At 43.8% G+C, this 23,865-nt stretch overlaps 1 protein-coding gene across 2 annotated transcripts in view; it reads right to left on the bottom strand.

Moving 5' to 3' along the window:
* LOC138304175 (sulfotransferase 1C1-like) overlaps positions 1-23,865 on the bottom strand; it is a 274,351-nt gene that overhangs the window by 64,886 nt on the left and 185,600 nt on the right. For both annotated transcript variants that reach the window (XM_069244009.1, XM_069244008.1), the window contains exon 6: positions 23,664-23,758. In XM_069244009.1, the coding sequence (XP_069100110.1) occupies positions 23,664-23,758 (95 nt within the window). The remainder of the gene's footprint in view (positions 1-23,663; positions 23,759-23,865) is intronic.

The following is a 23,865-nucleotide window of genomic DNA, read 5'->3' as shown; positions in this document are numbered from 1 at the left end:
TCTTTCAGTGGCTCTTTTCCTCTTTGGTCTTCTCCGGTTTCAGTAAGATGTCCTGTGCCGTCCGAACACGTGATGTCTGGCCTTTTTGACTTTGCGTTAGTTTTTTCTTTTTCCGCGCTCTCGTCCCTTTCGGCGTCTCTTCTCCCTCCCCAATCTTCCAGTCTTCCTCTGAAAACCCTTCTGCGTCTCCCGCTCCGCCCCCTCCATCCTCGTCTTTTCCTTTCGCTTCCGGGTCGGGGTGCGTTATGTTGAACGCAGGGCTCTTCAAAGTGCCCCCGGGGTACGCCCCTGTCGGCCCGACCTGTATAGAGTCATCCGTAACAGTGGTGACTCTATTACATTTGCCCCATCTTGGAAAGGGCTGATTAAGTCCCGTTTCTATAGGATTTCGGGATAAATAGTCTGCAGGGACTAATTGGTTTCCTGGGAGATGTTGAATCCGAAACATAAAAGGTTGTAGTTCCATGAACCACTGCAATATTCAGGGTTTAGTATCCTTATTCCAGGCTAACCAAGTGAGAGGAGCATGGTCTGTAGTTAATATGAAATGATGTCCCAAAAAGTAATATTTTAAACTTTCGACATCCCATTTTATTGCCAAACATTCCTTCTCAATCACAGGATAGTGTTTTTCCCTTGGTAGTAACTTCCTGCTTATATAGACTATGGGATGTGTTATTTAATTTTAGTCTTTTTGGACAACACTGCTCCTGTTCCCACATTAGATGCGTCTGTTTGTAAATAAAAAGGTTTTGTAAAGTCGGGGCAACGTAAAACTGGTCTGGTTGTCAAATAGTTTGAGGGTTTCGTAGATATCAGTTTGCTTTGGAGTTAATTCCCTGAATTTCGTATGCCGCTCTTTTTTAAAAAGGTTAGTTAAAGGGGTTGCAATGGTGGAATAATTGGGGATGAAGCAACAATAATAACCAACCATCCCTAAAAATTATCGCACTTCCTACTTGGTTTGGGGGGGAAGGTATCTTGAGGATGGCTTCGACTTTGTCGAGTTGAGGCTGTATTTAACCTTTCTCTATATTTTAACCAAGATAGGCAATGGAGTCCCTTGCTAAATTACATTTATCTGGATTGGCGGTTAAGCCTGCTTCTACTAGCGTATGGAACACCTTAGAGAGATGGAACAAATGTTGTCCAGTAAATTGATATAAACCCGAAGAGGTAGAGAAAGCAGTTTTTTTCTTATCTTGGGGGTTTAAGGGTATTTGCCAGTACCCTTTCGTAAGGTCTAACGTGGACAGATATTGGGCTTTTCCTAACTGTTTGATCAACTCATCCACTCTTGGCATTGGATAAGAATCAAAATCAGATACATTGTTTAATTGTCGAAAGTCGATACAGAAGCGGACTGTTCCATTAATTTTCGGAACCAAAACTACTAGGGAACACCATGGAATTATTGAGGGCTCAATTATACCCATTTTCAACATGTTCTGCACTTCTTGTTCAACCACTTTCCTACGGGCTTCAGGTATACAATAGGGTCTAAGATGGACAACTTTCCCTTCTTTGGTGTTAATCTTATGTTGTATCAAAGAGATCTTCCCAGGGGGTCAATGAAAAAAGTCTCAGATTCTGTGTAATATCGCTAGTAGTTGTGTTCGGTGGTCATTAGGTAGATCGGGGTTAATGAGGGGGAGTATTTCACAAGAGTTATCAGGTTGAGGACATAACTCTATTTCCAGTGGTTTTACTTTATTTACAAAAAAACTGTATCTAGTTTCTGGGATTTGAAATCATTGTCCTCCCATTTTTTTAGTAAATTAATATGATAGATTTGTGTTTTCTTTGGTGTTTCTGATATTAATAACCGGTAGGTAACAGGGTTTAGATTTTCTAGTATATCGTATGGTCCTTGCCATTTGGCTAACAATTTATTCTCAGAACTGAGCAACAACACTAATACCTTGTCCCCTATTCTTAGATCCCTTAAGGTAGTACCTTGATTATAGTATTTCTTTTGTTTCTCTTGTGCTTCTTCTAGATGGATTCTGACATCATCCCAAACCGTTTGTATGTGATCTTTTAGCTGGTTAGTGTATTCAAGTATATCTTTATCGACTGCCTCTTTCTCCTCCCACTTTTCAGCTGCCATATCCCATAGGGTTCGGGGTTGACGTCCGAAAACCAATTCAAAGGGGCTAAGTCCAGTTGAGGCGTGAACATGGGTACGTATAGCATATAGAACTAAAGGTAACTTTTTGTCCCAATCTCTTCCCAAGTCAGATATTGTCTTTTTTAGCAGTGTTTTGATGGTATGATTATATCTCTCTACCAACCCATCTGTCTGTGGGTGATAAACAGATGTGTGACTGTGTTTTACCCCTAATATGTGACATATTTGAGTCATAAGTCGGGACATAAAAGGAGTGCCTTGATCTGTTAACAATTCTTTCGGAAAACATACCCGAGGGAAAAAAAACAATCATGGCATGTGCCACATTTTTGGTGGTCATACTGGTAAGAGGGATGTCTTCGGAGTACTGTGTGGCATAATCTACAAGAACAAGAATATACATATACCCTCTAGAAGAAGGGGTTAAGGATCCCTCCAGGTCCATACCAACCCTAGAAAAAGGAATGTCAGTAACTGGTAATGGGAAAAGGGGAGCTCTTCTAAGGGCTCCTGAGTTAATGACTTGACACTTTGGGCATTGTGCACAGAATCTATGAATATCTGAAAATACACCAGGCCAATAGAAGAGCCAGAATAGGTATTCCTCTGTTTTTTCTCTCCCAACGTGTCCTCCTCTTACTTTACCATGAGCTAAATGTAGTACTTGGGTGCAATATGGATTGGGTACCACTAATTGGGGGTCATTCTGACCCTGGCGGCCGGTGGCCGCAAGGGCCACCGACCACGGGAGCACCGCCAACAGGCTGGCGGTGCTCCCACGAGCATTCTGACCGCGGCGGTTCAGCCGCGGTCAGAAGCAGAAAGTCGGCGGTCTCCCGCCGACTTCCCGCTGCTCGGGGGAATCCTCCATGGCGGCGGAGCGCGCTCCGCCGCCATGGGGATTCTGACACCCCCTACCGCCATCCTGTTCCTGGCGGGTCTCCCGCCAGGAACAGGATGGCGGTAGGGGGTGCTGCGGGGCCCCTGGGGGCCCCTGCAGTGCCCATGCCAATGGCATGGGCACTGCAGGGGCCCCCGTAAGAGGGCCCCACTGTGTATTTCAGTGTCTGCAATGCAGACACTGAAATACGCGACGGGTGCAAACTGCACCCGTCGCACCCCTGCAACTACGCCGGCTTAATTCTGAGCCGGCGTCCTCGTTGCAGGGGCATTTCCTCTGGGCCGGCGGGCGCTCTTTTGGAGAGCGCCCGCCGGCCCAGAGGAAATTTCTGAATGGCCGCCGCGGTCTTTTGACCGCGGTGCGGTCATTTAGCGGCGGTACCTTGGCCGACGGCCTCCGCCGTCCGCCAAGGTCATAATCACCCCCATTGTGTCTTCTCCTGTTTATTATGTTTTACAACCCTATATAGCAGACCATTCTGGGGTAGGAAATATGGACCCACCTGTCCTGTTTTCTCAGTGACAGCGGAGGCCCAAGCATGTTGTAATGTGGGATCATCTCTTTGACTAACACGTAAAGGTGGTAGTGTCGCCAAGATAGGTTTTTCTGTTGGGTTTAAATGAAAAGAATCATTAGGGTTAGGCATATGGTATTATATTTGATGTTCTCTTTTTTTCTCTTCTGCTTAATTTTCTTTTTTCCTTACCTAGACTAATGGGCGTCTGAGCAAAGGGGGCTTCCATCAACCATGTCTCTGTCATATAACTTTTACGAACACTGTCCAATAGTTCAGGAAAATCAGCATAGTCAGTTCCTATAATGATCTCTTCAACCAGATGTGGTATTACCCCTAGTAGGAGGATTTCTCTCTGTCCCCTCCACTCTCTGTGGATTTCAGCTATTGGGTACTGTCTCTTACCCCATGGATACAACATATAGAGAGAAATTCCTCTTGCCTGATTTGCTCTTTGGTTACCGATTCTGCTTTAATCACTGACTGGTTGCACCCGGAGTCAACTAACACCCTAGTGGGTTTATTGTTTACTAATATCTCTTTCGCATATTGTGACACCCCTCGGGCTGTACATAGTACTCTGCCTCTGGTAATCCCTATCTCCATGGGCTCGGGTTTAGGTAGTTTGTGGGGACAATTACAAGCAATGTGTCCCCACTCTGCACAATGGTAGCATTGGGGTGATTGATTAGGTTCTTTGTCTGGCACCCATGCAATAGGACTGTCCTCTGAGCTTTTTATCGGTCGTGGTCTGGAAGAAGAGATAGTCTGTTTTCCTCCCAGGTCCTTTTGTGGGAGTTAGTCTGAAGTCAGGTGCTCTGTGAAACGCACATGCCAAGTCTATAGCAGATGACGTGGTTTAATCCAGTTATGAGTTTGTATGGGTAAAGCCTCTAAAAACTGTTCTAGTACTATTATCTGTTTTACTTCTTCTCTATTTGTGCCGATCGGACCCAACCATTTTCACCCTAAATCTTGTACTCTGTGGTATAGAGCAGGGGGTTTTCCATGGGGATCCATTTCGTCTTCCTGAATTTTAAACGATAATACTCTGTATCAAAGCCTACCCTTTCAAGAATGGTTTTCTTTACCTCTGTATAGGGTGTTGTTTCACCTGGATTGACTGCTTGGTAAGCGGCTTGTAATGTTCCTGTCAAAAGGGGTGCCACATACTGTCCCCATTTGTTTTGAGGCCAATGCGCGGATGCTGCAACCCTTTCAAAATTTGTAAAGAAAGCATCATGGTCTTCTCCCTCTTGAAACTTTTGTAATACAGAACTAGGTACATTGGGATGCACTCTGGTGCTGGCTATAGTGTCAGTTAGCTTTTGAAGAGCTGTTTTGTGAACCAACTGGTTATTTGCACTGATCGTTGCTTGACTTTTTAAAGCGTTCTGTAGCGTTTCCCTGTCATTCCGGGCTTCTCTTAATTGTTCCTCCCAGACCATCTGCAAATGTCTTTGCCCTTCGGCCAGCAGACTAATCATGTCTTCTAAGGAGGGTTTTACCTCCATATTCCCTTTCTATTTATAGGGAATATTATAACACTTCTGATACCAATATGTAGTGGATATTAGAATTGTGGGCCTGGTCAGAGGTATTGTTTAAGACACAACTCTTTAGTTTGTAAAGACAACTGGGTTTCTTTTTATTGGTTTCCATGAGTTTTTATATTAAATCCCTTCTTTCGCTTTCTTCTTCTTTATCTTTCCTCTTTGTCCCTTCTTTCTCTCTTTTTGGGTGTCTTCTTCGCTAGGCTTGGGTTGACTGTCTTAATCTCTCTCTTCTAGGTAGATCTCTGTTCCAGAGTACGATGTTTCCACAGAGGATGGGCGAGAGTGAAAACAGAGGGACAAGAGGTAAGTATTTTGTTTTGTGTTCCTTTCTCTGTTTTTCTCCTGGCTTAGGGGGGGGTGGAGGGGAAGTGCGGAAAAGTGCCTACAGTTGTACATGCAGTGAACCAGTGTTTAGCCTTGGTGCATTTTTAAATAGGGTCCTAGTGATTATGTGCCATCAACCAATATAACCAACTCCGTTTTATGGTTTGTTTTCTCTTTACAAAGATATACAGGAATGTACCTGCATTAGCCACGTCCCTCCTCGGACATGGCGGGTTGTTTCCACTTCTTTCGAGTGTTTTTTTCCTGTTTGGTCTTCTCCGGTTTCAGTAAGACATCACAGTGCACAGTAAGTGCATCCAAACCTGCGATGTCTGGCCTTTTTTGACTTTGCGTCAGTTTTTTCTTTTTCTGTGCTTTCGTCCCTTTCAGTGTCTCCTCTCCCTTCCCCAATCTTCCCATCTTCCTCTGAAAACCCTTCTGCATCTCCCGCTCCGCCCCCTCCATCCTCGTCTTTTTCTTTTGCTTTCGGGTCAGGGTGTGTTTTGTTGAACGCGGGGCTCTCCAAAGTGCCCCCAGGGTACGCCCCTGTCGGCCTGACCTGTATAGAGTCATCCGTAATGGTGGTGACTCTATTACAGATGGTCTTCCAATAAGCAGCTGTGAACCTGAAGACCTGTTCGATGGTGCCCATTTGGCATCTAAAGCCAGCATGGAGATGACATAGAGGCCTATGGTGGTCAATCCATTGCTCCAGAAGGAACCATATCTGTCTACTAAAAACTTTTTGTGATTTGTCAACTAGGCTGATAGGACAAAAGAAATCTCCTGCCAACTATTGGCCTGTCTTGTATATCAGGACAATTTACCTTGACTTCCAGCTCGGTGGAATTTCCATCTCTGAAAAAAATGAGGGAAGATAAGGTGTTCAAATATTTGGCCCAGCCCTCAACATCTGATTGAAAGAGGTCCATGCCGCTTTGCCAGCATCAGTGGTCTCTATAGCCTTCACGATTTTGCTTAATCTTAACCCTAATACGATTGTGCTAGGTGACCGGGCTAATAGAGAGGACCTTGTGCATTTCATATCACAACTTTTCCCTGGGATGAGGCTATCAAGGTCAGAGAAGTGATTATACCACTGCTCCAGTTGTTTGGGAGCTGCTGGATGGGTGAGGGGGATTAAGCCCTTTGTTTGCCACCAACTGCCAAATTTCTTGCTATCACTATCAACTGAAGCATCATAAAAGTCGTTCCAGCACCAACATTCCCATTCTTTTTGTGCTCTATATAATGTCTGCTTATAAAGTTTCCTACAGGCTGCAATGGAATGTCCTCCAACCACAAGGGACCTCCAAAGATCAAGTTTTACCCTGCTGCAAGCTTTATTAAACCAAGTGTAAGAGGGTTTAATGACATAACTTTTGCCCACTCGGGTAGATGTAAAGCACTCCTCTAAAGTACTAAATAAACTTTTATGTATTTCACGTATTACAAGGAGTTTACTACTACAGGGTGCAAATGATCGACTTTGGCAGTGGCTTTTAGAAGCACGTACTCCATTTAATCCCTGAGATGAGTGTGAAGGGCTGCTTTGGCTTACTTAATTTTCCTACCATCGTTAGAATGGATCAGCTCCAGGGAGCATGAGGGAGGGGCCATGTCGGGCTGTGTTAGCAAGATGAACAGAGCAAGGCATTGTGATAGCTATTGGTTCTAGAGAGGACCCTCATATGCACTAGATCACGCCAAATTGGAAGGGCTATCATGATATAATCAATCCTGCTTGTTGCACCCGGGCGATTAAAGGTATGGGATGCTTCACGATCTGACAGGTTCGCCCATTGCAAGCCCTTAGCCCAAGCTAACATGTGAAATGTCAGAATTAATGATCAAATAACATTGTGGGACTTCTGTAATATAGTGAATACACTTGTTGGTAAGAGAAAGTTTGTCTTCATAAAACCCTTCCCATAACTTGGGGACTCCGACCCTGTAGGCTATCCCTGCACTGTGCTCCTGTGCAGTCCACAGCTCACCTGTAGAATGCACCCTTAATGAATTATTCTTTGGAGCAGATCTCCTCTTTTTCTGAGCTAAAGATATGGGATGAGGCTGGAGGGAAAACAAGGGGCAGGGAAGGGATTCGATGGGGTCCTAACGGGGATCCTATCTGGGTGCATATTCTGAGAATGTGAGATTGTCCACTTATTATGTGTGGCCCCCATACTATTGTCTTTGAGCCTATTGCACTCTGCAATTAAGGTCAAGTAAGATGGAAGAGCATCATGTATTACAAGGGTGAGAACAGGAAGGGGAGTTAAGGACTTCAGATGGCCAAGTTCAGCTGTTAAGGTGGAAACGTGGGCCTTTAACAATGTCACCTCTTCCTGGAGCTTTTTATGTGGTGTGTAAATTCCAGCAGCATCCATGTTGGGTCCCTTTAAGGAAGGCTCTACCATGGTTGGTGCTGGAGAGGTGGGTAAAGTAGGTCCGGCGACAAACTCAGTAGTGGCGACAGCAGCAGATGCGAAGCCTAACTTGGGGCTAGCAGAGCGTCCCCCTGCAACTGATGTCTCACTGTGTGGGGACAATGTAGTGGCTAGCACAGGAAATCAGTTTGAGCACGAGAGCAGTAGGAACGCAAGCCCTGCACCTTCAGTAGGTTTACAAGTAGGGTCCCCTGATCGGGGAGAAGAAGGTTGGAGTTGGCCTTCCAAAACCCACCCATGTGTGGAGGCCTCTGAATGTTCCTTCCGTCTCTTAGTGAAGATAGGGGCACCCTTGTTGCGTGTGTTAAGTGGTAGTTCAGGCTTATCTCCCCCCAGTAGTGACTCAACATCTTAAAAGAGGGTGTCAATACCATTAAGATTAGTGGGTGCATGGGCTTTGCCCTTGTCCGTGGTCGACCATAGCTTACAGCTTTTAATTTTTTTGCCCCCAAGCTCCTCCACTACTTTGCCCTTCCCCATGCTAAATCTGCCCCAAACACCTCAACAGCGTAAAAATAAAAATTAGAATAAGAATTCTGAATTGAGTTCAATTAAAACAACAATCATCAAGACATTATAAAAACTCTCCCATCCTAAATCACCAAAATATCGATTGGGTGGTATAAATAGTGCAAATGGTGTGTCCCTGGGGGCTGTAGCAATGGTGGATTAGGAACAAAGAAAACACAGAACACAAGAGAGCAACCCAGACAGTTTGGAAGTGGGAGTCCCACCTGAAACAGCACTTCCTAAGCAGCTACAATCCCAAAAGTGGTCCTAGTGTGCATGTGCAACTCGACAGACACTTGACTTCTTGAGCATGAAGATTATGTTAGGCCCACCTGACCCCTGGAGGCCAGCCACCCCCCCCTCCCCCCCACCACTTCGTAAAGTTCGGGGTGACCCTGCCCTGGCTCTTCCTGGCAATGATAGGTAAGAATGGGCCCACCCTTGGCCCGGACTTCACCTGGGTGCGTCCTGCGCAGCGGGGAAGGGAGGCTCTTTTATAGCGCTAATTAGAGCAAAGTGAGAAGCCCAGAGAGGATTGTGTGACTTGTGGTCCCATGCGGCTCCAATGCGCAGCAGCTTTCCCCACTGTTGCAAACAGAGTCCTAGGGAATAGCTCTTTGACAAAGTCCAGCAGGGCAACAATCCAGCAGTTTCCCAGCAACCCTACCAATAGGATGGCAATCACAGCGTGACATGTGCTCAGTGGGGCAACAAGGCTCTTTTGTAGCACTAATTGCAGCCAGGTGAGAAGCCCACAGAGGATTGTGGGACTTGTGGTCCCCTGCAGCTCCAATGTGGAGCAGTTCTCCTCACCGGTGCAAACGGAATCTTAGGGAAAGACTCTTTGACAGCATCCATCAGAGGAGCCATCCAGCAGGTTCGCAGCAACCCCACCAACAGGATGGCAATGACATTGCAACAATAGTGTTAGTCAATTAAATAATCTGTCCTCGATTGGGATACTGGAGCACTATATACAGGGTCAGACTGGCACATAAGGCAATCAGGTAGTGCCGGATGGGCCTGTCTAACAGTTCTGTGTGTGTGTGTGGGCTGATTTTTTGGCTGCTAATAGGCCTGTGTTATGGCCTGCCAGACCAGTTTTTACTGACTATTTCTCTGATATTAAAGAAAACATTGCCTGCAGCAAGCTCAAAGCCATGCAGTCTTCCAAAACTTGCAAAACACTTAAGCAGCAACTTTACAAGTTCAAAACTGCCCCAGTTTGCAATCATGTACCACTTAATTTTAACTATCTAATTCACAAATGAGGGACACTTTTATTTTGGTGCCCATGTCAATTAGCTAATGTATGGTGAATTTAACAGCATCGAAAGTGCTAACAACAACATAAAAACTACAACCTGTCAGGAATCTTGTAATGGCAGTTCTTGGAGAATATAATTTTTTTGTATAGTCTTTGCAGGGGGATTTTTTTTAAATATTTTCTTTGTTGTTTTTGCATTAACATTATAGCAATACATGCAGTAAAAAGCATCGTAGCGTTTTGCGGGTCATCACATGGAGTCTAAAAAGATGGACAACTTGGATATGACACATTTGGAAATAACTATTTTCAATCTAGATCATCGGTTTACCATCTAGGTCAGCAGAAGCAACTATCTACTTGAAGAAGAATGTAAAAGAACAGTAAACTTGGCAGGTGGGAAACATTAGGCAGTTTGTAGTGAGAACCAGTGGGCACATCTAGGGATAAATGTGCAGCAGTAGGGCCTCGTGTCCAGACGGTGATCAAAAGAAGGATTTCCATACACCAGAAGGCTTGAGAAGATGATCAAGTTTAATAAGTATCAGGACCCACGACTACACCTTCACCGGTAAACTCCTGGAACTGAAGGCAACTGACTGTCCCCAGTTCCAGAGCCCCACAGCGACCAATGCAATCCCAGTTCCAGAAAAGAACCTTGACATTATACAACAAGCATTGTAACAACCAAAGCAATGGATATACACAGAAATAAAAACAATAAATATGAACACTACAAAATGGCATGGTAAGTAGAAAAACACAAATAGTGCGCCAGACGTACGAGCATATCCATCAATATTAGGAGCAGAGGGAACATTCCACCGGCAGAAAATACCATCTTGTTGCGTTGTTTGGGGTGGAGATGGGGACTTGTTATCAATTGTTGAGATCAGGCTATACTCAATATGGGTTACCTCTATGAGAAGTGATTTTGCCTGTTAAGTGTCAGTGTGCCTGAGGTGGGAGGGTATCATCAATGACCCCTGACTGTACAATGGACAAAAGTTCATCCATACCATTAGACAAAGGATGCTTCCTGAGGTCTCAAGCTTCCTCTCTTCTCAGTGCTCTGGTTCCAGCCCCTCAAATGCCATCATAGACTGGCGCCAAGCAGATATCTGATTAGGCACTCTACCTTTCAAATTCTGTGAAATGGCGTACTGTGCAAAAAATAGAGTAAGGTCCAGCAAACAGGTTATTAGTATATCTATTTTTTATTTTGCTGCATTTGAATACTCCTAAAATGCAGAACTCCTAATCATGCAGTGACCTGGGCAATCTCAGATGTAACAGTTGACCCGAACAGAGCTAAGCAAATGGATTTGCTGCACATGACAACCATGTCTTGTGCAGCAAATCGCTATAGGTGAACTGCAGCAAAGACAGTCATCATTCACTTCAGGAAAAGTCATCTATTTGGTTCTGGGTAAGATAGGCTTTGTTGAAAACATTAACATGTATGATTTTTAATCTAGCAGTCATGGAGACGATGGCTGGGTAGGCTAAAATTATTTCCCATTCCTTATCACAGAACACCTTATCAACTTATTCCCACTTATTCAGAAAACCCATTAAGGAGGCCTGTATGTGTTTACGTAATACTTTGGCAAGCAGTTGATTATTTGCCAGCCTCCACCCATACTGTATAAATATACATGACTGTATATGTTTATGGCTCTGCCAGTGTAATTTTCCAGCCGCATCAGTGGACAATGTCAGTAACCTGCATGTTAAAAATGTAGTTTTATGAATGGTAAACAATTTCATAAGAGCACTGAAGGACAGAAGCTGCCCATCTTCAAAAAGGTCACCCATAGTCAGAATGCCTGCAGAGTGTCTGTTCATCAGATCTGCACATGTCAGGAAGCTCCCACGTCCATGAAAGCATACCAGTGGAACACGAGGTGCATAAGAAATAGTCTGAGCAGTGAGCCTCAAGCCTCAGCAAAAATAGTGAACCACCACTCCCCGCTCTTCTGAAAATTGTAACCCTGTTTTGTTACCCCTCAAATCTTTTCCAACTACATCTGAGGTTTTACTCAATGTCTCATGCTGTTATAAGTGCTTCATGACAGGAATATTGATTTTATCCCTGTTAATTCCAGTTTTTTTAAAACAAAAATGCTCCAGTTCACAAACCCTTTGTGTTCTGTCTACTGAATTACCACACTGAGGTGTACTTTTATTTTGCCAGAAGAGGTCCTGGAGGACCATGAATTCCCTCCGAAGTAGGGTGAAGGATGACCTCAAGAGGTGAAAGATTGTAGATGCACAGAAGCACCTTAAAGAAACCTGTGAAAAGATTCTTCTTCTAAATGTAGTTATGTCCCCAAGGACTCCCCCAAGGGAGAGCAAAGAAAGAAGTGGGCACCAAATAATAGCTTTCCAGACACAGGCATCAGACACATTTAATGTTGAGGATTCCAGCATCGAATATGGGCGTCAATATGGCTTACTCGCCGTGGAAACTGGCTCAACACCAATGTTAACCTTTGGCGGTTCACCATTGAGGACACTATCAACGCTGAGAGATGGATCACACCACTCGACGTAGAGACATTCAGGATCCAGACTTTAATTGTCAAAGCATTCACAGTCTATGCGTTTAACATTGACTAGTTAATCTTTGATGTTGAAAGAAACATCCTCAGAAGGATTTATTTGTTTTCTGAATCTCTGCAGGTGGGACCACCTTCGAGCGATAGTAATTCCTCCAGAAGATTGAGTGTAATCTCCATTGAACCCTTAGTCTTTCCTTTGACTTCAAAGGTGGTAACAATCCCAGAGACACCACCTCTACCAAAAACGTCTTAAGAGACCTAGTGATCCAAAAAGTTTCCATAACCAATGGCCTTATCATTGCAACCAACAGTATAGTTTCTGCTGGTACTACTTTGCCAAATCTTTCTCCTTTGGTAATGCTGATATTATCACTGCATAAAACAAGGAAGTGGTCTCCTTTACTTTCACATTCCATATAGTCAACCTCTGCTTTACATAATGGTTTGTGCATCTAAGTTTGCACCTCGCCATCAGGCTCTCTATACAGAGTCTGGGAATTAAATAACACCTGTTTTCCAGGAGATGCTTTAGAGGCAATTCAAATTAAACATTCCAGTTGAGACTGCTCAGGCTGTCTCAGATCATCAAGGCGGTTTAGTGCAGAGCACAATCTAGGTGATTGCTTCCATTGGTTCCTAGTTTTTGTAGTTCGTGCAGCTTCCACAAATACGTTTTAACTCCAGCTTCAAACAAGATGGCTCCAAGGTTCTTAAAAAATATAAGCCTTCTGTGTATGATGTGGTATTTCTAAGATATGACCTAAAAATAAAATTCTGTCATAGTTTCCACTGTAAGGCAATATTACATTTTAACTCTGGAAATGTTGATATTGCCAGATAGAGAAAGGTAAAAGCCAATGCTTTAGGCACAAATATGGGCAGGGTAGCAGGTATGGGAGTCAAATGCCAGTACAGCAGGCCTGCTGGGCCATTACATAAGGCTTTGTGAAAATAAATGAAAATATTTGTAAACAATCGCCCTCAGAACAAATAAAGAAGGATTCCTGCAAATTCTTTATGAGGGGCTCCTGGCCTCAATTCCTGTTATTCCTGTTATAAGTGCATCATAGGATTCAGTTTCATCCTAAATTCATCATTTGCCATGACCAACCAAGTCAACTCAGTCGCATCCTCCTGTTTTCACACACTCTGACTTCTCTGGAAATTCTACAAATGGATCCCAAAGGATTGCTGCAAAACTGTAACCCATGTCCTGGTTACCAGCAGACTCGACTATGGAAACACCCTCAACGCCAGCACAACCTAGAAAAACATGAAGAAACTACAGCACATCCAAAACGCCTCTGCCAGACTCATCCTGGACATTTTCTGCTGCCAACACATCACCAATCAGCTAAGAGACCGCCACTGGCTTCCTATTGAGAAAATAATTTACTTCAAACTTCTCGTTCACGCATACAAGGCCCTTCACGTCCTAGGACCCACCTACCTCAAACACCACATAACCTTCTCAACAAGCACTAGCCACCATACCCCGCATACGGAAGACATTGGCTGGAGGAAGTTCTTTGCCTACCTCGCGGCAAAGAGCTGGAACAACCTGCCCCTACACCTCAGCCTGCCACCATTCTTACCTCAATTCAGGAAGGACCTCAAAGCCTGGCTCTTCAACTGAAGCGCAGGGGATAAACCCCTTCAGCACCTTGAGACCCTTACGGGTGAGAAGTTGCGCTCTATAAATCCTGATTTGATTGGATTGGATTCTGCTGACGTTGCTTCAGCAGAATACTACTGTTGGACCTGGCCCTCTCTGCAGAGTCATCCCCAGACTTTTTGCCTTTTCCCTCCACTTTTTGCTGAATTCGTTTTTGCTGGCTTTAGGATTCAGAACACTTTACCATTGCTACCTAGTGCTAACATGCAGGTGCTCTGGATTGTGAACAAGGTAACATTGGCTTATCCACAATTTGAACATTTAATTTACCTGTACATCCCTGCTAAAGTGCACTATATGTGCCCTGGGCCTGTAAAATTAATTACTGCTAGTGGGGCTGCAGCATGGATTGTCCCATCCACTTCAGTAGCTCTTTAAACAGGTTTCAGGCCTGCCACTGCAGAGCCTGTATGTGCAGTTTTGATCTGCCATTTAGACCTGGCCATACTTGCCAAGTTCAAACATTACTTTTTATTGCATTAAAATAATACCTAAAGTAGGCTCTCAACAGCTCTCAGTGCAGGGAGCAATGTATTTAAGAAGTATGGCATGTACTTTTAAGTTTTACATGTCCTGGTAGTGAAATAGTCTTAAATTTGTGATTCGCTACTGCAAGTCCTATCTGTCCCATAGGTTAACATTGGCATTACCTTGTTACGGTTTATAAGTATAATTTCCAATTGGGAAAAGATAGAAATTTGGAGTTTGGTATATCTGGACTAACAATTTAAAATCACAACTTGGTTGGATTTTAAATTGTAAGTCTGAAAATGCCACTTTTTGAAAGTCAACATTTTCTTACTTTCCCCAAACTGCACCTCTGCCAGTCTCTGAATACACGTCTGCAGTGGGTGACAGCTGGGCTTTCTGAATTCCCTCCAGACAGCCACACAGAAAGGGAGCTGGGGTGTGACATTCACATCCTTCACATCCTCATGGCCCATTCCCAGGGTCATGGGCCTTCCTGAACTAGATTGGAAGGAAGGAGCTGACACTTGCACCTGAACAGATTCCCACACAAAGAGCAGCATAACCCCCTGTAGAGTGCCTAGTGCCAGGAAAGGAAAGACGGGAATCTTGTGCACTTCAGAGATCTCTCTTTGACGACTCTCCCACTTCACAGGCACAACTGAGTATACGTACTGGACCCCAAACCCCAACAAAACAGTGCACTTCTGGATCGGAGGACATTCTGCCAGGAAGAAGAACTGCTCTGCTGCCAGGAGGGACTGCCACTGTGTTGAACTGATTTGCTGACCTGCTGTCTCTTTCCTGGCAGTGAGAAGGATTGGAGACTCTACATCTTCCAAGAACCTAAGTGACTCCAAGGGTTTGCAGGCTTGCCTCCTGTTTTAAAGTCTCAGGTCCATCAAAAATTTCCTTCAACGCTGCTTCAACTGCTAGTCTCTGTCAGCTGTGAGTCCTGCCCTGCCAAGAGGTGTCAATCCAGTCCTGGGACGTGAAAGTGGGATTTGCAGCTTTTTTTCTACAAAAAACGATGCATCACCACCTTTTCGCCAATCGGAAAACGCTATATCCCTTGACGCCAATGCATCTTCACTGCTGAGGACGAGGACTTCGCATCACTGACTGAGCGGCTCAGGATTGAAGCATCACTACCAGACTCAGAGCTTTGCCTTTGCATCGCCAGCTCTGTGTCTTGATGATGACGCATCGCCTTCATTGCAAAGGATTCAACATCGCACTTCGAGGACCTTGAATCAATGACTGTGCAGCTCAACAACGGCGCATCCCCTGACTGCGCAGATCGGAACCGATGCATCGCCTTCACATTGCCTACTCTATATCAAAGCAACCCTCCATCCAAGGTACTTTCTCAGTGGGCCCTGCATGGGTCCTGTATCCAGCTGCTCCCCATCGTGGTTGACCTGAACTTTGGAATTACCCCGGATCTCCGTGACCTCAAGTAACCTTTAAGTGTTATTGACTTCTAATCACTTTATTGAAGTTTACTCTTTAAAAATTAATATCTCAAGTTCCACTAATTGGATTTTTGTCGTTTTGGTCTTGTTTTACTCATAGAAATATTCTTTATTTTTCTAAACTGGTGTGGAGTCTTTTTGTGGTGTTTTCACAGTGTTCCTGTAATGTAGGTATTGCACAAATACTTTACACATTGCCTCTTAAGTTACGTCTGCCTGCTCTGGACCAAGCTACCAGAAGGTGAGCACAGGTTAAGTTAGGGTGTATCTGACTTACCCTGACTCGGATTGTGGTCCCTACCTGGACAGTGTGCATACCTCTGCCAACGAGACCCACTTTCTAACAAGTACCAGGGAGTCACTTTGCATAGGTTCTCCTGGAAATTCCTGATCACCTTGAAAAAAAGATGGTTATCAGGAGATCTCAAATCAGCTATGTTCTGGATCTGTTCACATTGGGTCACATATACATAAACAGGTACAGTGGAGGAAGTTGAAGAACAAAAGAAACTCCTTAATGACAATTGAAGCGTAGGAGGGACCATCCATGCCAACCTCAGATGCAAAGATCATTTTAGCAGTTACAGTATCAATAGCACTAATAGCCTCTGCATAGACAGCAGTACCACATGAAGATGTTGCTGGTACTCTGGCTGAAAATTCCAGAACCATAGAGAATGACTTTCCCACATATCTTCTTTTATATTTTGAAGAGTGTCAAAGCAGAACCAAAAAGATGTGCAAGATTTTTATGCTACACATCTCAAAGCACAATCTCCTTCCATATGTCATAAAAAAATGCAGATCTTTCAGCTGTGCCTCCTGAAGGGAGAATTACATATTTTCGTACAAAAAAGGGCCATAGAACCAATCTGTATTTCACAAAGAGGAAAAGGCTTCAATTAGAGATATTTTCTCATTTGAAAGAAAGGCACCAATATAATTTACAGGGAGGGTGGTTTTGGATCTAAAAACAAACAAACAAATAAATAAAAAATAAAGGACATTCCAGATGCTGGCCCTTCAGATTATTTCAAATTGGAAGAAGGAGACTAGATGTCTTCAATGATTTCCTACCTTCAACATTCTAATTATAATAGAACACAGGAACTTTCTACGTTTTTTGATGGGGAATTCACATTACCATTACAGTGTCCCTCCAATTTGCATGACATCTGCTCCTAGAAACTGTCTGCAAGTGCACGGTGGTGGTAGAAGCCCATCTTAGATGACAAAGGAGTTGCATATGCTCCTATCTGGACAACTGGCTGATCAAAACAGGTAGCCCTCCGGCTGTGCTGAGATTTTTGGATTACAGTCTATCTTCTCACCAGATTTGGTCATCAAGTGAACTTTCAGAAGTCAACCTTGACCCTAATTTAAGTAATGGATTAATAGGAATCGACTATCACTCATAAAGTAAAAGGCATTCTGGAATATTTAGAGCCCTTCAGTAAGGCAAATCTTTTCTAGACTCCATGGCATTGTGTACCTTTGCAGTCCTGAATGCTAGACGATAAATGAGGGCTCAATAGTGGTTGTTGGGTCAACTGGATCAAACAAATGGTAGCTGGGAGGGCAATCTCTAACTTTCACTGGAACTACTGTGATCTCCTCTGGGATAGCAAGAAAAATCAGTATCTTACAGAGAGTACCTTTCAACCAGCAAATGCTGACACCATCTAGCTGGACAGATGCATCCTTTCTGAGTGGGTAACTCATCAGAGCAGCTTAAACCTCCAGAGAACATATAGAAAAAAAGGAGCAATATCAGGATAATGGATCTTGTGGCTGTACACCTAGGTTTTCCTTCCATCTTGGAGAACTTTTTTTGCATAAGACAGACAATACTATGACAGGGTAGTGTCTCAACAAACAAAAGGTAACTGGATCATAGGGCCTCAAGAGAAGCATAAAAAATCTGAGACATGGCTCAATTTCGTGGACCTACACATTTCTCTTACAGCAACTTTTCTACGGGCATATCACAGACCAAGGACGGGTGAATGGCTCTACTTACCACCAGCGTCCTTCATTTTTTGGGAAATGTGAAACTTACTGTGTATCTCTAGCAGCACTTTGAATGACAATTGACACATAGGAGAGTCCATCCATGACAGCCTCAGATACAAAGACCTTTTTAGCAATTGCAGTATCAACCGCACTAATAGCCTCTACACAGACAGCAGTATCACAAGAAGAAGTCGCTGAGGGTCCTTGGTGCACAACAACAAGGCTCGGGCTGAAAATCCCAGAACCATAGACAATGACTTGCCCACTTATTTTCTTTTGTATGCCATACTGCTATTAGGGAAGTGATACACACTTTGAAGAGTGGTGAAGCATAACCAAAAATATGTGCAAGATTTTTATGCTATACATTTCAAAGTACCATTTCCTTCCATACCTCATAAGAAAATGCAGATGTTTCAGTTGTGCCCCCTGAAGGGAGAATACCAGATTTTCCTATAAAAAAAAGGCCAGAGAACCAATCTGTATTTCACAAAGAGGAAAAGGCATCAACTATAGCTATTTTCTCATTTGAAAGAAAGGTGCCAATATAATTTACAGGGAGGGCTTTCTGGCTCTAAAGAAAACAAACACATAGATAAAAAATAAGGGAAATTTCAGATGCTTGCCCTTCAGATTATTCCAAAATGGAAGAGGAAGATTAGACGTATTCAATGTATTCCTACTTCTAACACTCCAATTATAACAGAAGAGAGGAACTACGTTTTTTTAATGGGAAATTCACATTACCATTAAAGTGGCCTTCCAATGTGCATGAAATCTGCTCCCACATACTGTTTTCAAGTGTACGGTGGTGGTAAAGCCTATCTTAAATGACAAGGGAGCTGCATATACTTTTATCTGGATGACTGGCTGATCAAAACAGGCAGTCCTCTGGCTGTGCTGCTATTTTCAGATTACAGTCTATCTTCTCACCAGATTTGGTCATCAAGTGAACTTTCAGAAGTCAACTTTGACCCTAATTTAAGTAATGAATTAATAAGAATCCACTATCAATCCTAAACTAAAAGGCATCCTGGAAAAATCAGACTCCATTGCATTATGTACCTTTGCAGTCCTGAATGCTAGACAATAAATGAGGACTCAATTCTGGTTGGTGGGTCAACTGGATCAAACAATCAAACAAGCTGGGAGGGCGATCTCTTTCACTGGAAGCTCTGTGACCTCTTCTAGGATGGCAAAACAAATCCAGTATCTTACAGGGAGTACCTTTCAACCAGCAAATGCTGACAATCTAGCTGGACAGATGCATCCCTTCTGGGTGGGTAACCCATCAGGAGAGCTTGTACCTCCAAGGAACATATAGAGAAAAAGAGGAGCAATATCAGCATGATTGATCTTGTGTCTGTCCAACTAGACCGCTGGGCTTTCCTTATATCTTGGAAAAAGTTTTCTGATAAGACAGACAATACTACAACAGGGTACTGTCTCAACAAACAAGGGGGAACTTGATCATAGGGCTTCAAGAGAAGCACACAAGTGGCTCAATTATGTGGTCCTACACAGCGGCTCTAACAACATTTCCACGGGCATATCACTGACCAAGGACAGGCAACTGGCTCTACTTACCGCAGGCGTCCTTCATATTTTGGGAATTTTAGAACTTACTGTGTATTTCTACCACTACAGTGCGCATACAGTCCGGCAATTATATTAAGGTCTTTTTGCCTGGACCCATATGAACATATATATATTTTATACTTTTTTAATACAAATAGTCCAAAATACAGTTTGAATTAACCTTGAGAAAGTCCCATGAACATGTCGGTTGTGTATGTTGAGACAAACATCTTCTTCTACATATGTCTGGGAATTTGTAAATGAATACCATCTCAACTACATGTGTTGTTACTGATTCTGAACTGTATCGGGTCACAGACATCTATAAAAACAACATCTCTGTATATTTCAGCTTTCATCAACCTAAACTGTATTCAGTGAAGAAGTAGAGCCTATTTGGTTTATCTTAAGAGGACTTGAATAAACTTTTTAAATAGACAATTTTTTACAGGAACGTTGGATCATTTCTGTATACATTTGGAGCAGGGGTGGTTGGAGCAATTGGATTAATAATTTATACTTAGGATGCTCGGCTGCACAATTAACTGTCCTCATCGAAATATTCATGCAACCTACGAAAGTCTACTCCCTCCCTGTTTCGAAATTAGGTGCCAGCAAAGAATGGTGGGAGATCAGGATTATAAAAGGGCATGGTAAGAGGGGACAGAAAGGTGGTCATTTTCTATGATTGTGTGAGACTTTTCCAACATTTCAGCCTTGTAAGCATGGAATGTGAAAGAGTGTTAATATGAGATCTGTAACGTGGGTGAACCCAGAGGACGATCTGCTCTCTAGCAGCAGCCAAATAGCTCCTTTTGTGGTTGCATTAATGCAACAGCTGGACTAATCCGGCCAGTGCATAGGTACCTAAGCATATCAGACAAGCTCAGGCCACAAGGTGGTCTGGGCCATATGTTCTCGCTACTCTAGGAGATTTATTCCCCCAGACAATCTGTAGGAGCCTGGTTTAAAGATATTTCATAAGTTATTTTGGAACCTGTAGCGGGAGGGTATGCGCTACATAGGAACTGAGGAAAAAACTTCAGCCCATATTTATACTTTTTGACGCAAACCAGCGCCAGCGCTGTTTTGCGTCAAAAAATTTACCGCCAGCTAACGCCATTCCTACGCACCAGGCGGGCACCTTATTTATGGATTGACGTTAGCCGGCGCTGCGGGCTGGTCAGAGTAAAAAAAATTACTCTAACCAGGCAGCGCCGGGTAGGGAGAAATAGGGGTTGTGCGTCAAAAAATGGTGCAAGTCAGGTTATAGTAAAAAATCATGGCTCTAACCGGACTTGTGCCATTTTTTCATGCACAACCCCCATTGAAATTACTCCTGTCTTAGGAAAGACAGGATTCATGCCCCCTTGCCCAATGGCCATGCCCAAGGGACTTCTGTCCCCTGGGTATGGCCATTGGGCACAGTGGCATGTAGAGGGGCCCAAGTTAGGCCCCCCTATGCCACGTTAAAAAAATTAAAAAATTATACTTACCTCTACTTACCTGGGATGGGTCCCCCAATCCATGGGTGTCCTCTAGGGGTGGGCAAGGGTGGCAGGGGGTGTCCCTGGGGGCAGGGAAGGGCACCTCTGGACTGCTTCCATGGTCAGAGACCATGGAAGTGAGCCCACAGGCCCCTTAATGCCTGCCCTCACCCAGGCGTTAAAAAACAGCGCACATCAGGCTGTGCGCCATTTTTAAGGCCCGCCCCCTCCTGCGCGTCAAAATGACGCGGGAGTATAAATAAGGTGCACAAGCCTTAAAGTCATTTTTTGGACGGGAACGCCTACCTTGCATGTCATTAACGCAATGCAGTTTCCCGCATCCAGAAAATGATGCACATGGAGGAATTTTGGCGTTCGCGGGGTCGGGCGTCATAGTATAAATATGGTGTTAGGTTTGTGCCGAATTTCCGTCAAAATGTTTGATGCACATTCGGCGCAGACAGAGTATAAATATGCCCCTTCATCTTGATACTATTAATTGGAGCTATGCATAATAGATACAGTTTGCCCCATCAGTATAAATCTTTGAAAAGAGTATCCATAAGCGGGAGGTTAATTGCATTCATACAGGGCATCATATTGAGATGGAAGCCATATTACCAGATAAAGAACAGGTCCTTCAGTGTACTTAACATCTGCTGCTTGAAGGCTCTGTCTCACAATATCCTGTGGCTTAGCTACCCCCAGTTCTGAGGAATTACCATAGTTAATGCGATATATACTAGATTTTTGGAAAATAATTCCAATTCTAGTTTCAGTGATGCTAAGTATTCATCTGGTTACAAAGAATAATGTTGGCAAAAAGCACTAGCTTATAGATGTGCTTGTTGACAGGCTCATAGACATTACTTTTCACCTGTAAGGCATTGATGGCAGGGTTATGTATAATTTTAGAATGAGATGTTCCATAGTTGGGTAAGTGTCTTTTTACGTTCTAATGGCTCAATTTAAGTTCTCTTGAGTGATTTTGGGTCTCTTTTCAATCTTAAATTTAGGGGGAGTACTTTTGTTTTTTTCTGATTTTTCTTTTATTTTTTACATAGAAAGAGGCTCAGGTGTGACTTGGTCCTCCACTATCGATACCACATGCCTAACCTCCTGCTCCTTCCATCTCAAATCCCTCACTGACTACTAGTCTACAGCCTCTCCTATCAAACCCTGGCTTACCCCATGTTGCATCCAACTCTCTTTTCATTGTGCCTAACTGTTCATAATGCAGTGACTGCAGACCTTCGCTGGACAGAGTAGAGATGATGGGGACATCCATGTGCCCTTTCTGAGGAGAGGCAGTGGTCTGCTTATGTGGAATTTCAATCCAACTCTGGTAGACTGAGTCTTTTGATGGGCTCAGGTGACCTTTCTAAAGGCATAGCACATGATTTAAAAGGGAAGAAATAAAAGGACCATAGTCCCTGACATCCAAAGCAAGATTCATCTTGTGACCATCTTTATAGATTCCTAAGTTTCAGTCATTTTTATTTCTGCACTGTAATAACTGATCCAATTTTGTAGTAGCCTATAGCTAGCTTAATAAAAAGACGTAATCTGTTTCTTACAAGGTCTAGAGTTCCTTAAATTGTGTCACCCTTTCACTTCCTGCTACACCATACATTTAGGGGCATATTTATACTCTGTGTGCACCGAATGTGCATCAAACATTGACGCACATTCGGAGCAAACCTTGCCCCATATTTAAACTATGACGCCCGACCCTGCGGATGTCAAAAAACCTCCGTGTGTGTCATTTTTTGGATGCGGGAAACCACTTTGCGTTAATGACATGCAAGGTAGCCTGATGTGCACCGTTTTTTAACGCCTGAGTGAAGGCAGGCGTTAAGGGACCTGTGGGCTCACTTCCATGGTCTCAGACCATGGAAGCAGTCCAGAGGTGCCCTTCCCTGCCCCCAGGGACATTCTCGCCCACCCCAGGAGGACACCCTTGGATGGGGGGACCCATCCCGGGTAAGTAAAGGTAAGTTGAGGTAAGTATTTTTATTTTTATTTTTAAAGTGGCATGGGGGGCCTAATTTGGGCCCCCCTACATGCCACTGTGCCCAATGGCCATTTCCAGGGGACAGAGGTCTCCTGGGCATGGCCATTGGGCAAGGGGGCATGACTCCAGTCTTTGCTAGGACAGGAGTCATTTCAATGGGGGTTGTGCATCAAAAAATGGCGCAAGTCCAGTTTGAGCCATGATTTTTGACTCAAACCTGACTTGCACCATTTTTTCACGCACAACCCCCATTTTCCCCTACACCGGCTAGCGTCAATCCTCAAATAAGGTGTCCGCATGGTACGTAGGAATGGCGTTAGCCGGCGGTAAATGTTTTGACGCAAACCAGCACCGGCGCTGGTTTGCGTCAAAAAGTATAAATATGGGCCCTAGTACTTTTTGCATTAGAGATGATTTCTCATATCTTTTGGTAATGTTGCATTCTCATCTACTGCTATTGTCATGTCTTCCCCTCTGACAGGAATGTTGTACACTCACCTCATTCAATATTGTTCCTCATTCCCTTAATACACGTGTGGCATTTCTTCACATACTACAGTAGTTTTACACTACCACAAGTCATTTCAGTTGTCACACCCTGACCCTCTTTCTTAGTCTTACACTCACTTTCATCTCCTTAATAGGTTTACACTCTCACCTCTTTCAGTAGTCTCACACCCTTACATCTTGCAGCAGCGTTTCACTCTCTCCTCCTGCAGCAGTGTCACATCCTCACCTCCTTCAAGTCCTCATAGAAGATGAAGAGAATGCGCTGTCTGTCCTTGGCATTCCACCAGCCTTTGACATGGTCGTACCAGGAACCCCAGGGCACTGGAACATTCAACATAGAAACAAGAGGGTCATTCTTAGGCTTATGCCACACACATTGGCATTAGAGATGGACAACCTGGATTCTGATAAAAGAGACAGGGAGAGAA

The sequence above is a fragment of the Pleurodeles waltl genome, chromosome 7 (genome assembly GCF_031143425.1).
Source record: "Pleurodeles waltl isolate 20211129_DDA chromosome 7, aPleWal1.hap1.20221129, whole genome shotgun sequence".
In the NCBI taxonomy this organism is placed as follows: domain Eukaryota; kingdom Metazoa; phylum Chordata; class Amphibia; order Caudata; family Salamandridae; genus Pleurodeles; species Pleurodeles waltl.
This window is presented reverse-complemented; position numbering and strand designations above follow the sequence as displayed.